This window comes from Balaenoptera physalus, assembly GCF_965194825.1.
Source record: "Balaenoptera physalus genome assembly, chromosome: 8".
Lineage (NCBI taxonomy): Eukaryota > Metazoa > Chordata > Mammalia > Artiodactyla > Balaenopteridae > Balaenoptera > Balaenoptera physalus.
Genome location: NC_138887.1, coordinates 108,488,887 through 108,503,252, shown reverse-complemented (window position 1 = coordinate 108,503,252; position 14,366 = coordinate 108,488,887). Strand labels below are relative to the sequence as shown.

At 43.1% G+C, this 14,366-nt stretch overlaps 1 protein-coding gene across 1 annotated transcript in view; it reads left to right on the top strand.

Annotated features, from left to right (window-relative positions):
• The window catches only part of CREB3L2 (cAMP responsive element binding protein 3 like 2), a 126,630-nt gene extending 116,908 nt beyond the window's left edge, over positions 1-9,722 (top strand). Inside the window, exons 11-12 of the mRNA XM_082473039.1 lie at positions 61-277; positions 4,206-9,722. Coding sequence (XP_082329165.1) covers positions 61-277; positions 4,206-4,281 — 293 coding nt within the window. The 3' untranslated portion in view covers positions 4,282-9,722. The remainder of the gene's footprint in view (positions 1-60; positions 278-4,205) is intronic.
• The last annotated feature ends 4,644 nt before the right edge of the window (positions 9,723-14,366 follow it).

Below are 14,366 nucleotides of genomic sequence, written 5' to 3'. Positions count from 1 at the left end.
AGGGGATGTGATGTACCCTTGTGGTCTCTCGTAACACCTGCTACTTTGCTTTGTTCACAGTGAGATCCAGGAACCTGCTGATCTATGAGGAACATTCTCCCCTGGAGGAGCCGTCCAGTTCGGCCTCGGCTGGGGAGCTCGGGCGCTGGGACGGAGGTTCCTCCCTGCTCAGGGCATCAGGGCTGGAGCCCAGGCCTGACGTGGATCTTCCCCATTTCATTATATCAAATGAGACCAGCCTGGAGAAGTCAGTGCTGTTGGAGCTGCAGCAGCACTTGTGAGTCAAATAGATACAGATTCACCTCCTCTAAGGCACCGACGATGGGTTATGCGTCAGCAACGTGCAGTGTGGGGTGTAGACTTTCCCACTGGCCTGGTCCAACCCTCGGCTTTTTCAAGACCTATTTCCAGCACCCGGACTCTGGAGAGTCTATTGCTTGTGAACAGCTGCCCCTAGCAGAGGTTGGGGAAGAGACCTGGTGTGAGCTGGCCCCGTGTCTGCTGCGCCACTGGGGAGCTGGCAGTGGTGGCTCCAAGAATCGGGGGAAAGGGCTTGACTCCCTTCCTCCCTCAAAGCCTCACAAGTAAACATACAGTCCAGTAACAGCAGTGTACTTGCTATGCAAATGCAGCCTCGAGACACTCCCCAGCTTCCTTCCAACTAGAGATACATATATGTCATGCTACATGTCAGTATGTAGTTTTATGATTTATAGGTAAATAAACATGCATTAATTATAATTATATAGTTATAATTACATATTAATATTGAAGGACACTTCGAGAGGCACTGTGCATGTATGTGTTTCCATATTGAAAATAACATACATTTGTCTCCAATTCTCCATGAGGTGTTTCCTTTAGATAGTTATGAGGAACAGTCCTTGTGTAAACACAAAGGCTTGTACAACTGCTGGGCATTGTTGTCATGCTGGGGAGATACCTGGGTACACCAAATGGCACGGGAAGGAACGTCTACATCCAATCCTGGTTATACATGGTGTGGTTCGTGGTCTAGCTGAACTCTGCCTCTGTGCCTCCCAGAAATGATGCTATTCCAATGCAAGTGGGAAAGATTTTGTTGCACATTCTTCAGTTTTCTTCCCCTAATGTTGCAGGGGAAAGTTTGTAATTATATATACTATTATATGTTTATATTATATTATACATGTATATAGTGCTTTATTATTATTATTTATAGCGCTTATTATTTCAAGCACTATGTAAATATGACATATACAGTAAATCCTTTGAAATACTTGAAGAGGTTAGACATTATTATTATTATTATTATTCCTATTTTAGCGAATTGTGGAGCTGCCACTGGGAGTAGAGAAGACTCAGCTGCTCGACTACTTGACTCATGACACAAATCTTCTCTCCTCTTGTCTCAGCTCTTCAAGGCCCCATTGAAATCCCTCTTGTTCTGGGATGTCTTCCTGATATCAGAGCCCTCATAGCCCTCCTCTGAATGCCTAGAGACTTTCTAGGCTGTTACATAATTTAATAATGTATTTATTTTCTGTTATATATTTACTGTTATTTCAAGTTAGTTTGGGTTTTTTTTTTTTTTTTAGTCTTTATCTAGAATCTTTTAATCTTTATAAAGATTTCATCTTTATCTAGATTTTTTTAAAAAATCTTTATTCTAGACCAAGGATCAGTCTTTTTTTTTTTTTTTTATTGATCTTTGCTATTGTTTTCTTTGTTTCTATTTCATTTATTTCTGCTCTGATCTTTATGATTTCTTTCCTTCTGCTAACTTTGGGTTTTGTTTGTTCTTCTTTCTCTAGTTTCTTTAGGTGTAAGCTGAGATTGTTTACTTGAGATTTTTCTTGTTTCTTTAGGTAGGCTTGTATAGCTATAAACTTCCCTCTTAGAACCGCTTTTGCTGCATCCCATAGGTTTTGGGTCGTTGTGTTTTCATTGTCATTTGTCTCTAGGTATTTCTTGATTTCCTCTTTGATTTCTTCAGTGATCTCTTGGTTATTTAGTAACGTATTGTTTAGCCTCCATGTGTTTGTCTTTTTTACGTTTTTTTCCCTGTAATTCATTTCTAATCTCATAGCGTTGTGGTCAGAAAAGATGCTTGGTATGATTTCAATTTTCTTAAATTTACTGAGGCTTGATTTGTGACCCAAGATGTGATCTATCCTGGAGAATGTTCCGTGCGCACTTGAGAAGAACATGTAATCTGCTGTTTTTGGATGGAATGTCCTATATATATCAATTAAATCTATCTGGTCTATTGTGTCATTTAAAGCTTCTGTTTCCTTATTTATTTTCATTTTGGATGATCTGTCCATTGGTGTAAGTGAAGTGTTAAAGTCCCCCACTATTATTGTGTTACTGTCGATTTCCTCTTTTATAGCTGTTAGCAGTTGCCTTATGTATTGAGGTGCTCCTATGTTGGGTGCATATATATTTATAATTGTTATATCTTCTTCTTGGATTGATCCCTGGATCATTATGTAGTGTCCTTCCTTGTCTCTTGTAACATTCTTTATTTTCAAGTCTATTTTATCTGATATGAGTATAGCTACTCCAGCTTTCTTTTGATTTCCATTTGCATGGAATATCTTTTTCCATCCCCTCACTTTCAGTCTGTATGTGTCCCTAGGTCTAAAGTGGGTCTCTTGTAGACAGCATATATATGGGTCTTGTTTTTGTATCCATTCAGCCAGTCTATGTCTTTTGGTTGGGGCGTTTAATCCATTCACGTTTAAGGTAATTATCGATATGTATGTTCCTATGACCATTTTCTTAATTGTTTTGGGTTTGTTTTTGTAGGTCCTTTTCTTCTCTTGTGTTTCCCACTTAGAGAAGTTCCTTTAGTATTTGTTGTAGAGCTGGTTTGGTGGTGCTGAATTCTCTTAGCTTTTGCTTGTCTGTAAAGCTTTTGATTTCTCCATCAAATCTAAATGAGATCCTTGCCGGGTAGAGTAATCTTGGTTGTAGGTTCTTCCCTTTCATCACTTTAAGTATATCATGCCACTCCCTTCTGGCTTGCAGAGTTTCTGCTGAGAAATCAGCTGTTAACCTTATGGGAGTTCCCTTGTATGTTATTTGTCGTTTTTCCCTTGCTGCTTTCAATAATTTTTCTTTGTCTTTAATTTTTGCCACTTTGATTACTATGTGTCTCGGCATGTTTCTCCTTGGGTTTATTCTGTACGGGACTCTCTGCGCTTCCTGGACTTGGGTGGCTATTTCCTTTCCCATGTTAGGGAAGTTTTCGACTATAATCTCTTCAAATATTTTCTGTGGTCCTTTCTCTCTCTCTTCTCCTTCTGGGACCCCTATAATGCGAATGTTGTTGCGTTTAATGTTGTCCCAGAGGTCTCTTAGGCTGTCTTCATTTCTTTTCATTCTTTTTTCTTTAGTCTGTTCCGCAGCAGTGAATTCCACCATTCTGTCTTCCAGGTCACTTATCCGTTCTTCTGCCTCAGTTATTCTGCTATTGATTCCTTCTAGTGTAGTTTTCATTTCAGTTATTGTATTGGTCATCTCTGTTTGTTTGTTCTTTAATTCTTCTAGGTCTTTGTTAATCATTTCTTGCATCTTCTCAATCTTTGCCTCCATTCTTATTCCGAGGTCCTGGATCATCTTCACTATCATTATTCTGAATTCTTTCTCTGGAAGGTTGCCTATCTCCACTTCATTTAGTTGTTTTTCTGGGGTTTTTTCTTGTTCCTTCATCTGGTACATAGCCCTCTGCCTTTTCATCTTCTCTATCTTTCTGTAACTGTGGTTTTTGGTCCACAGGCTGCAGGATTGTAGTTTTTCTTGCTTCTGTTGTCTGCCCTCTGGTGGTTGAGGCTATCTAAGAGGCTTGATGGGAGGCTCTGGTGGTGGGTAGAGCTGACCCAAGGATCAGTCTTTATCCTTTTATTTTCTCCTTCCCAGAGTTTAGCATATGGGTAACTAACCATCCTCAAGAAATATAATCATTTAAAGCAATGTACAACAAATCAGTATCAAACTGCCTTGCTTATCCTCTGGGCTGGAATGTCTCCTCTGGCATGAGGCTAGAGGCAGGAATGTGGATGACAGATAGGCTGGTAGCGGGAGACTTTGGGAACAGGGGAGAGGACGAGAAGCGTGCTTGGGCCAGCCTGCAGAGTCGCAGTCATGGAATGATTGTGTCATCCTACCGAGCATGAGGCAGTTGGTAGTAAGACCTCTTTTTCCTTCTGATGCCTTTGCAGGGTCAGCACCAAACTGGAGGGGAATGAAACACTAAAAGTTGTAGAACTCGACAGAAGAGTGAACGCCACCTTTTAAAGAGACCGTCGCCACCTCCCTCTATCTCCTCACTCTACCTTTATGTCTCCAAACCGCCTTTGTCATAAGCTTTTCCTTTTTGCCACCCGATCTTGACCGAAGACCTGGACGTGCAGTCATGGCTTTGGATGCGAGGACAGCCTGGGATTTCCACCCACGGTGAGAGAGCGCCTCCCCCGGTCCCACGTCCCTCCCTGCAGAAGGGAGCCCGCCTCTCTCCCTCCCTGTTGCTTACTGCCATAGGAAATTATCTTAGGGTCAGGGGTGGGACAAGCAGGCCTGTTTCTACCGACAGTGCCAAAAAGATACTGCCTGCTTCTCACCGGGGTGGGTGTGACCACCTCTTTGAAGAAGAGCTGACTCTTGTTCATTCGAGACCCCCAGCTCGAGCCACAGAAATACCAGGATGCCTGTTGGAATCTGGCAAAGCACTGACTGACGTCCTGCCTTGCTCAGCCTGGGTCTCTCCTGCCGCTCTGCGCTGAGCCCCCGCTGACTTGTCCTCCGGCACTGGAGCTGGAGCGAGGCATCCCCTTCATACTCTCAGGCCGCAAGTGCAATGCCTGAAGGAATCAGGCTTTTCTACTCCAGGCAAACCTGCCCCATCATGTTGCTTGTAGGATTTCTCCACAATCTGTGTCCCCACACGCCCCTAGTTCTGCCTCCTTGGCTTCTCCTCCCCATTTGTAAATAGTATTTATTAGCTTGCTGAGGCTTCCCTGGGCAACCACACTGAAGACATCCAGACGCCTCCCTCCAAGCTAGCAAAGTCTTCTGTTGGCCTTTGGAGCGAGGAGGGCACCCTAGGCTCTGGGATCCCCAATCCTTCCAGGCCATGTTTTGCTTTCTGTTCTTCTTTTTTGCTGGAGCCCTATAATTATAGTTGGGAAATCTCCCTAAGCGTGTGTCCTCCTGTAGAATGAACTCAGAGGGAAAGTTGGAGCAGTGCCTTGCTCAGGTCTGGGGCTCTGTGGATAGATGCTTTTTCTGTCCCATACCCATAACAGGGAAGGGAAGCCCTGTCCCTGACAGCAGGCGTTTCAGACAACCCTACTAGCTTGTCTCTCTCCACCTCCCCTGACACTTCTGCTTTCCCCCTCCTCTTCTGCCTCAACACAGGAGGTGAGCCTGAGGCCTGTTCCTGGGGTCAGAGTAGGTGACATTTGTGTATCCACAGTCTTACCTTTTATAGTCAGGTTTGGCTACTTTGCAGCTCACCCAAAGAGACACGACCTAATCCCCCAACCTACTCTTATTTTTTTTAATGATTAAAAGTAACTTTTGTAGTTTTAAAAAAACTTTCCTCTTTCCTACAAATAAGAAATGGAAATGGACTTTTTACTGTATAATGTAGAAGACTCCCCTTAAATGTTTTTCCCTAGCTTGTAAAAGATTTCGTGTAAGAAATTTGCTCACGTTTTGTATTTTATTTTTAGTAGTAGCTGAAGCACCCTCAGCTTTAACTCTCTCTCTGTCTCCGTTTCTGTCTCTCATCTACATTGTCATTGGAACCTGTACTTAGGAGAGATTAAGCCACACCTGGGCCTTCTGTTCCATAGCAGACACAGGATTTGGTGTCATTAGCGTTTGCCGTCAGACCTCATAAGCAGATCTGGTACCTTCGGGGCTCACCGTCAGTGATTCCTCTCTCCCTTCTGTGATGGAGAGAGTTCTGGCTGGGAGGCGGCCAAATTCATCTTCTTAGCACTGATGTAAAGCTGCATGAGGACTGCAGTGGTCCTGGCAGCCCTCTCGGTCCTCTGCCTGCCTCTCGCTGTCCTTCCCGTTGGCCAGGGAGGGCTGAGACCGGCTGGGCTGTGCAGGAGGAAGGATGCTAGCATGCGCCCCGCTTCTGTTTCCCTCTACCTTCTCCTCTCCTTCTCTTCTGCTCTAGACCCTCTTGGGCCTGGCTGGTGTCTGCTAACCATGGGCCACTACTGACCCATCCCTCTCTTTAAAATGTCATGTAGTTATCAGACACGGGCAGCCTGTGTGTGGGGGGAGGGAGAGGGCGGCTAAGAAGGTAAGAATATAGAATTAACTCAAGTAGTATTTGGACGATAAGAAAGGCAAGCTTTTGTATGTCAGTGAGAATGGGTCATCTTACCCGCCTGACGCACTGGAACCAGATCGGATTTTTAAGTCTCCTGGATCAGCCTGAGTAGAAAACCAGCTCTTCTGAATAAGGAGGGAGAAGGAAAAGGGCAGCAAACTCCTAGCGCCTGTCTTTAGTGCCTTGAGGATTTTATTTCCTCCCTGACCTACCCTTGCTTGACATCACTGTCTCCAGCCCTCCATACGGCAGGGCTTGATCTCTGGGAAACCGTTCTTCCCACAACTGAATCTGTGTCTAGAGACCAGGGACATCAGCCTGAGAGCTCAGATGGTCATCGTAAGGGGATCCAAGGACCAATTGCTGCTATTATGAGAAAGACCTCTGCCCTCCACTCCTTGCTTGGGCGAGTAAGGGGAACTAAACAGTTATCCCTTTAGGAGGATGTAATGGAGTCAAGAGGATGCAGAAGAGTTGGATAATATCAGATTGGTTCCAAATAGTTATGAGTGTGTGCACCTTTTCTTTTCCAGGGTTAATCCCACAATGTCAGTGGATTTGTTTCCCACCCCCAGAGCCATCCCATAGATGAGTCAGTAATACCTGGTTAGCCCTGAAGATGTCAAATAGTTGCAGCCTTTTGGCTTCTGAACCTCAGTTTTGGAAAATAAGAGACTGTTAGCACAACCATCAATCATAAAGAATCAATGTTAATGATAAACATATTAATATATTTTTCATTATGTCAACAGCTTTTCCTCTTTCCTTTCTTTGATTAGCTTAGTGGAGGAGATGTCTTGCAAAAGTTCAGAGAACACGAACTTTTTTACTGGATGAGACCTGAGTAACCCAGACCCCCCAGTGAGGTTCTATTCACAGCTCTTGACTTTGCACTTAGAAATGGATACTGTAAATGAAAGGCCTCAGTGCCAGGTTTAAGAAAGGATTTCTGTGAAGTGTTAGGACTCTGGAGCCTAGCTCACATAAAGGGAGTGTTATATAAGAATCTGACAGCTGAACTAGGTTGCTCCTTTTGGGCAGGAGGTGGGGATGAGGTTTGACACCAGTACAGGCAAAATTAGATAACCTTTTTATGAATATAAATGATTTTGATTTAAAGACCTAATTTGTAGATTGTGAAAGCAGCTTTCAGCTCAACTTATTTACAAACCAACTGTAAATACCATGTTTTTTTCTTCCTAAATCTCTCGGTTTAGCCTGAATGCCGAGAGAGGGCTGTGAATCTCGTGTGCCCTTGGAGCAGGAGTCTTGAATTGGTTCACCTTTATTCTGGCAGTGAGTCAGTGTCCAGAATTTTTGACAGAGGTGTTTTATTAAAATGTTTTTAGCACTTTGTGCCTCCTTCCTCCTATGTCCTCACACCAAGCAAAAGACATGGATCAGAGGCCCTTCGGGGCCAGCGCCTCTGAACACACGTGTCACGTGAGCACGTTGCACACGCAGAGACCTCCCTCTCCCCATCGAGGAGACGGAGCATCTGTGCCGGCCTTGCTAACGTGCGGAGAGGGGACACGGAGGAGAAGGCATTAGTCTCCCCCTTCTCTGCCAAGAGCTCTTGTCACTAATTCGGTTCTGTTGAATCCAGTCTTTGAGAAACCTTTATTACAGACACCAGCTCTCCTGCTTGCGGTGCAGGCAGGACCTGTGAGACAGACCAGTAGCAGGTGGTGCCCTGGTCCGAGTCATCTTCTTTGAATGCTTTTCAGCTGAGACAATTAGGAGACGTGATCGCATAAGCCCCTCTGGGAGGGCAGCTGCAGGAGAGAGTAGGGGGCTGTGAAGCAGCCAGAGACAGAGTTCAGATTTTTCATTCATTCATTCATTCATTGAGTCAGTCATTCACTCCCAAGGAAGAGTGTTGCAGAAGGCCCTAGTGACTATTGGGGAAGAAGGGGGCTGAGGAAGCTTCATTAATCAATAGCTCTTCAAAACACCCATGTGCCAGCTCTCTCTCTCTCTCCTTTTTCTCTCTCTCCCTCTCCCTCTCTCTCTTCCTTTTGCACAGGCACGCGCACACATGCACACTCGCACACTCGCACACACGTTCCTCCCTCATCTTGGACACTCGTTTGTGCCGTACATGTGCCTTAAATTTGAATCCAGGATGCCTGAGAACTACCTAGGGGCTGGGAGATTTTATATACAGCTTTGTGGTACTAGACTGAGGTGGACATGGGAAAAGGAACTTTTTTCCAAAGGCTCAAAAATGGTTTCCTAAAAGTGAGCCATGATCAGATTTGCACATCAGGAGAAAAGGAACAGAGTTATGTCCATTTGGAAAATCCCATCTTGCAGAGGTGCAATCACATCAGAAAATGGCCAGCCGGGATTAAAGGTATTGTAAATCCTCAGAGCAGAACATTTTCTCAGCTCAGAGGAACCTGACGCATTTGAGGATTAAGGTTCCATGTCTCCGTGGACAAGGGGTCAGCACCTACCACAGGACAAGACTAGGTATTGTTTCGTTTTGTCCTTTTGGGCAACATAAAATCTGGGAATGCTTTATTTTGTCTTGGTTTCTAGAAGGAAGGGAAATAATAATGCTTGAGCACCCACTAGATGCTGGGTGCTGTGCTAAATAAGTCTTAATTTTATAGAAAGAGAAAACAAGGGCAACTAATTACTATAGATGGATAAACAGCTAAGTGATATGGAAAGTGCAGCAATTTGTGGATCTCTTTCTGCGTGAACACGCTATAAACTTTTAAGGTCCTCTGGGCAGGGCATGCAGTGCCTACTCCCTAGGCTGGCCCTGCTGTGCAAAGTTCAGGTTTTTGCCTCATGCTGGAGATGCTCATCTCCTGTCCAGTTCATCCAATCCTCTGTGAGTTCCAGCTAGCAGCCTTTGCGTCCTGGAAAAGCAACACCAGCGGTTTTAGCTGTTTCTCTGCTCCTCTTCCTTACTCACCAGCTGGCTGAGAACAATGGACTTTTTGCACCATGGACCCATGGCCTATGCTGTTCAGCAAATCTCCCTTTCAGATGAAACACTTTCTGAGTCTATGAAAAACACCAGCACTCTCTGACAAATTGTGAGCGACCCTTTTTAAACAATGCTGAGCAGACTCTGCACTATAAGCAACCATGAGCTTTAATGTCTCTGCTGAAAGGCTGGGCTTTCCTCTCTCTGGTGACAACGTTATACAGACCAGCAGTGTTTAAGTCTGAATACATTGTGAGTCTGTTATCTGTCATATCATGCTGTTTTTTATGGCTTTTTATTCTTTATCATAGCTAAGTAAATACCAAAAAAAGTAAATGCTTTGTAGGATACTTGTATTTAGTTTGGAAAAAAAATGAACTGAAATTGTTATGCTTTTGTATTTCTATTTCTTGCAAATAAAATATTTTTTCTTAAATAGTGAAAGTTGAACATCCTGATACTCTGTATGTAAAAGCTTTTCATATAAGCATGGATCTGCCTATGTGTGCTTAACCATTCTTTCCTGATTATCTAGTCCAACTGAAAGAAGAGCCTCAGACCAGCAATTTATATGTTATCTAGCCCTGAATCCAAGTCTCAATTGGAGGAATATTGAGAAATGTAATTGTTTTTTCAGTCACAGGAAGAAAAACAGTATTCTCTGGAGATTTATGCTGCTTGACTGCTATTTTCGTTGTCTCCTACAACTATTCTCTAACTAGATTTCAGAACTCCATGGATTTGATTTTGCTTTCCCCATCTCGGGATGCTTGAGGATGATGGCTTGGACCTGAGCCAGAAGAGAAGGATCCTTCCTCATGTGAACAGTTGCAGAGGACACCTAACACATATTCATGCTCCAGAAATTCTGATGAAATGGTTGATAAAGGTCAACGCACTCGAGCAGAATCATCTTTATTCCATTGCAATCTCTGTATTCAAATTTAATTTTCTCTACTCAGAAAGAGCGGGGCTTCATTTAGCCTTAGAAAGAGTATCCAAGATGTTAGAGACTAAGGCCATGGACCGTGTTTACCTGGACCTCCACCCCCCTTGCCAACTTTTTTTTATCTCAGCAGAATGCCGAACCCTTCCTTGAGCTCATGGGTGCTTTGATCTCCTGCTGCCTTTCTTCTCTGAGCACCTTGACCTTCTCTTCTTCTGTTCCTATGCAAGTGTCCTTTCCCAGTGGAGGATTTTAGTCATACACCCTCCCTCTTTCTTATTCTGTGAGCCTATAATGGAAACTTCCTCCTTGACATTCTGATATCTTTCCCGGGGTGTGTGGAGGGTGCAAATACCCACTGGTTTGAAACTACTCTGTATTAATCGTGCCTTTGTATTTTCTGTATTTATAACGCTTTGACATCTGGGACCTTGCTGACCCAGGAGAGACTGCTTCTCACAGGGGTAGCCAATCACTAGACAAAGTAAAGGACTTGTCTATAAGCACAACTTTCATATGCAAACCAACCAATCCAGAGCCCATTCCCCAACCACTTCCTTTATGGGCTCTCAGGACCTCACTATCCCCCCTGCCCTAATCACCTAATCACCATGGCGAGGTACCAGACAACTAGGAACAATCTCTATACCTCAGAGCCCACTGAAATTTTTCAAACTAGCCACGCTTAAACCCACTTTCCTTGCGTTGCTTGTTCCTTTCTGCAGAAACTACAGTAAAGCCTCTTGCCTAATTTTTCTCACTCCCTCTGCCTCCCAGTCAACCCTGGTGCTTCCCTGTGTGGCCCTGTGTGGTGTGGCAAGCTCCCTCACCTTGGGGACTGTGAGTAACAAACTGCATTTTCTTTTTTAAAAAAATTCAACAGCTTTAATTAAAATTAATAATCATTATCACATATTTAGTAAGTACCCACTGTGTATTGAAATCTGTTAACTGATACAGGACAAATTGCAACAATAGCATAAAGCTTGTCTACTTTGGAGAAGCTAGGAAATTATAAGACATTAACTTAAAAAAAAGTTAACTTAAAAAATACTCCATGTTTATTAGTAAATATGTTGATAATGTTCCATATTCTTTCAACTTGATTCACCTCTCTGCTAATTAATATGTAGTCTAAATCTTCTTATAGATCACTTTTTGGATAAAGATGAACATTTTTTAAGCTTTTATTTTATTTCTTTACAAACAAACTATCTTTTCAATGGCAATTGTCTCCTGATCTGTTGGCCTCACCACATCTAAATAATAATAAAACCTACATTTTAAAACACATTCCTTAGGCATTGGAATGTCAAATCAGAGGCTGATCCCAGGCTCACAGGCATTTGGGTTTCACGGATGGGCCTACTACAATTTAGAGCAATGTAACACAGATTTATTGTCTCATTTTACAGTGGTTGTCACTTTTGTTCCAGAGAAAATAAATGAGACCTACACAGATTGATGGGGCTTGTTCATGGGAAAAGAAGTAAATCAGAAAGCAGGTGTCTAGAGCGCTAATCCTATGCTCAGTTTCCAGGGTGAATCATACCTCATATCTCTGAAAAAGAGAGCTTTCCAGGCAAGGGAACCATGGGATACAGTGGGGGGAAAAACAGGTTGGATTCAGGAGATAAAGGTTACGGGTTCTTGCCTCGTAATACCATTAACTTGTTGACCTTGAGGGAAAAGGAGACACTTACTGGGTGCCTATTATGTACCAGGTGATTTTCATGTATTATCTGTGATCTTGTTTATTTTCTCTAGAACATTTATGGAGGATATATAATTATCCCCTTTCACAGTTGAGGCAATTGGGGTTCAAAAAATTAAGACTCTTACTCAAATTATCATATGGCAAATTAGGTGCTGATGAGAGATTTAAGCCCTGGTCTTTGCTGACTCCAAGTACATAGTATTTGAACTACACTATGCTGTTTTTTAGAGCTTGAGAATTTGTACTTGTAAAAATACAAGAGTTAGCCTAGATCAAAGGTTGCAAACCTTCAGCTCATGCACAAATGCTTCTGGTTTGGCCCTATGATGATTCAAACATTTAAATATTGCTGGTTAACTTTCAACCTTCAAAGATTTCTCACACAACTCCAGATTTCCATATTCTCTTGAAAGACTTGAAGACCCGGCAATTTCAGGAGCTGAATAATGGTGGCCCTTAGATGGTGTAGGTCATCTCTGCCTGGCCACATTTCCCACGCCCAGGCTGGTTCACTCATTTATGTCACTTACCTGGTCCTTCCATCATCTGAACTGACAGCCTCTGGACTAGATGGTGGCTGACTTTCTGGGAGTCACGAGAGGGGGAATAAAGGAAAAGATACTGTATTGGTGGTGGGACTAGGAGGTGAGGAAGGTGGTTAGTTTCACCCTGAGGGACAGGAAGTGAGAGGCCTGAGTAGGGAGGCAGTTGGGCTGTGAGTGGGGGAGGAGTCTACCCAGTGATTGCCTTTATAGGCACTACCGGAAAAAGAAATTTGCAGTCTGGGCTCTGTTCTCCTTAGTCCCAGAGATAAATCTTCATTCATCTCAAATTTTATATTAAAAATCTTTTTAATGATCCCCCTTGCATAAGACCCTGTGCTTTCCATGAAGTGCTTCCTCATGCCTTCTAATGTAACTTGCTGATCGTCCACGAGGAAGGTGGAGCAATTGTTAGTGTCCCTGTCGCTCAGCTGAGGAAGTGGAGGCTGTTAGAGACGCTAATGGCTCCACGTTAGGTTATGCAGTGAATGAGTGCAGAGGAGAATCACAAACCAGCTGTCCTGATTTCCAGCCTAGTACTAGTTCCTTTAACCATGCCTGATCTGGGGCAGGTGACGCTCTAGCTATCATCCATTACCTCTTTAATGGAATCACTTGGCAAGGTGGCACTGCCATATTCTTTTGCCCGGAATTCTCAGGATTGATTTTTAACCCAGGATTTGGGACATTCCCAAAGGCTCCTGTCTCTACAGGGAGGGGAAAAGAAGGCAGATGGCTCATTTCAGTTCTTTCCTGCAAAATAATCCAAGCCACCATTTGTGAGGCTGCTTACAACTTGATCCCTCCCCTCATCATTTGATGAGCCTGGGCAGGTCGCACAAGTTGATGTTGTCTTCCAATGGGCACAGCTGTTGCGAGAGCTTCTGGCAATGTTAAAGAAGGGTTCTCACCCCAGGAGGAGTCCGTGTTCCCCCTCCTCCCTCTATGCTGTCGTTTTTCGATGGAGGAGCAAAAATAACCATTGAGGGATACCATGAAAGCTGCTGGAGAGGCTGCTGTGCTGTTCTCCAAGAAGTCTGTTTCAAAATGTTTATTAAGTGAAAAGCATTCGGGAATCGGGGCTGCCAGCGTGTTCGTAACTAATGTCCTCCCCAATATTACTGCAAGACAGATGGCAAGTTGAGTTTCCTGATGGGTACATGAGAGGTCCACGTGCTTGGGCTGGTTCAAAGAAAACAACTTCCCCCCAAAGAAGAAATGTAAATTTACAATCACCTACATATTTAGAGACCACCAGGAAAGAAAAGGCGCCTCTAATCCCCCCAATGTTTTCTTTCTTGGCTTCATTATCATTTAAATGCTTTCAATGGATGATACAACTTTTTATCCTGGTTTGAGATAGTTTAAATTGTAAATGAATGCAGAAAAGAAAATACAGTTGAAATGGTATGTGCAATATTGCATACATAATTCCACGCAATCCTACCCCAGGGGCAGTACTTGACAGGGGATATAGGTTGAACCAGGAGGGGTACTTTAGATAAAGTCAATGAGCGTCAGGGTCTGCATGTATGGCGCAACAGGGAAAAGAGAGAGGTGGAAATAGTGCTATTGAAACCCATGACAAAATTTTCCTGCAATACAACTAAATGTTGAAATATGTAATATTCAGAATTAAATGATATTGTCAGTGATATTGTCCATAGCTAAAAAAATTAGAGTACTAAAAAGCTTTTATTGAAAAATAGCAGTCCATTTTTCTATATCTTTTCCATCCACCAGTCCTACTTCTTGGAAGTAACCAAATTAGATTTCTTCTTGCATTTATTTCTATATTTGTAAATAATGTGTTTATGTTCTAATATTTTATGTATCAATTTTAGACTCTTACTGTTAGTTCTTTTCATGGTATATAAGAATTT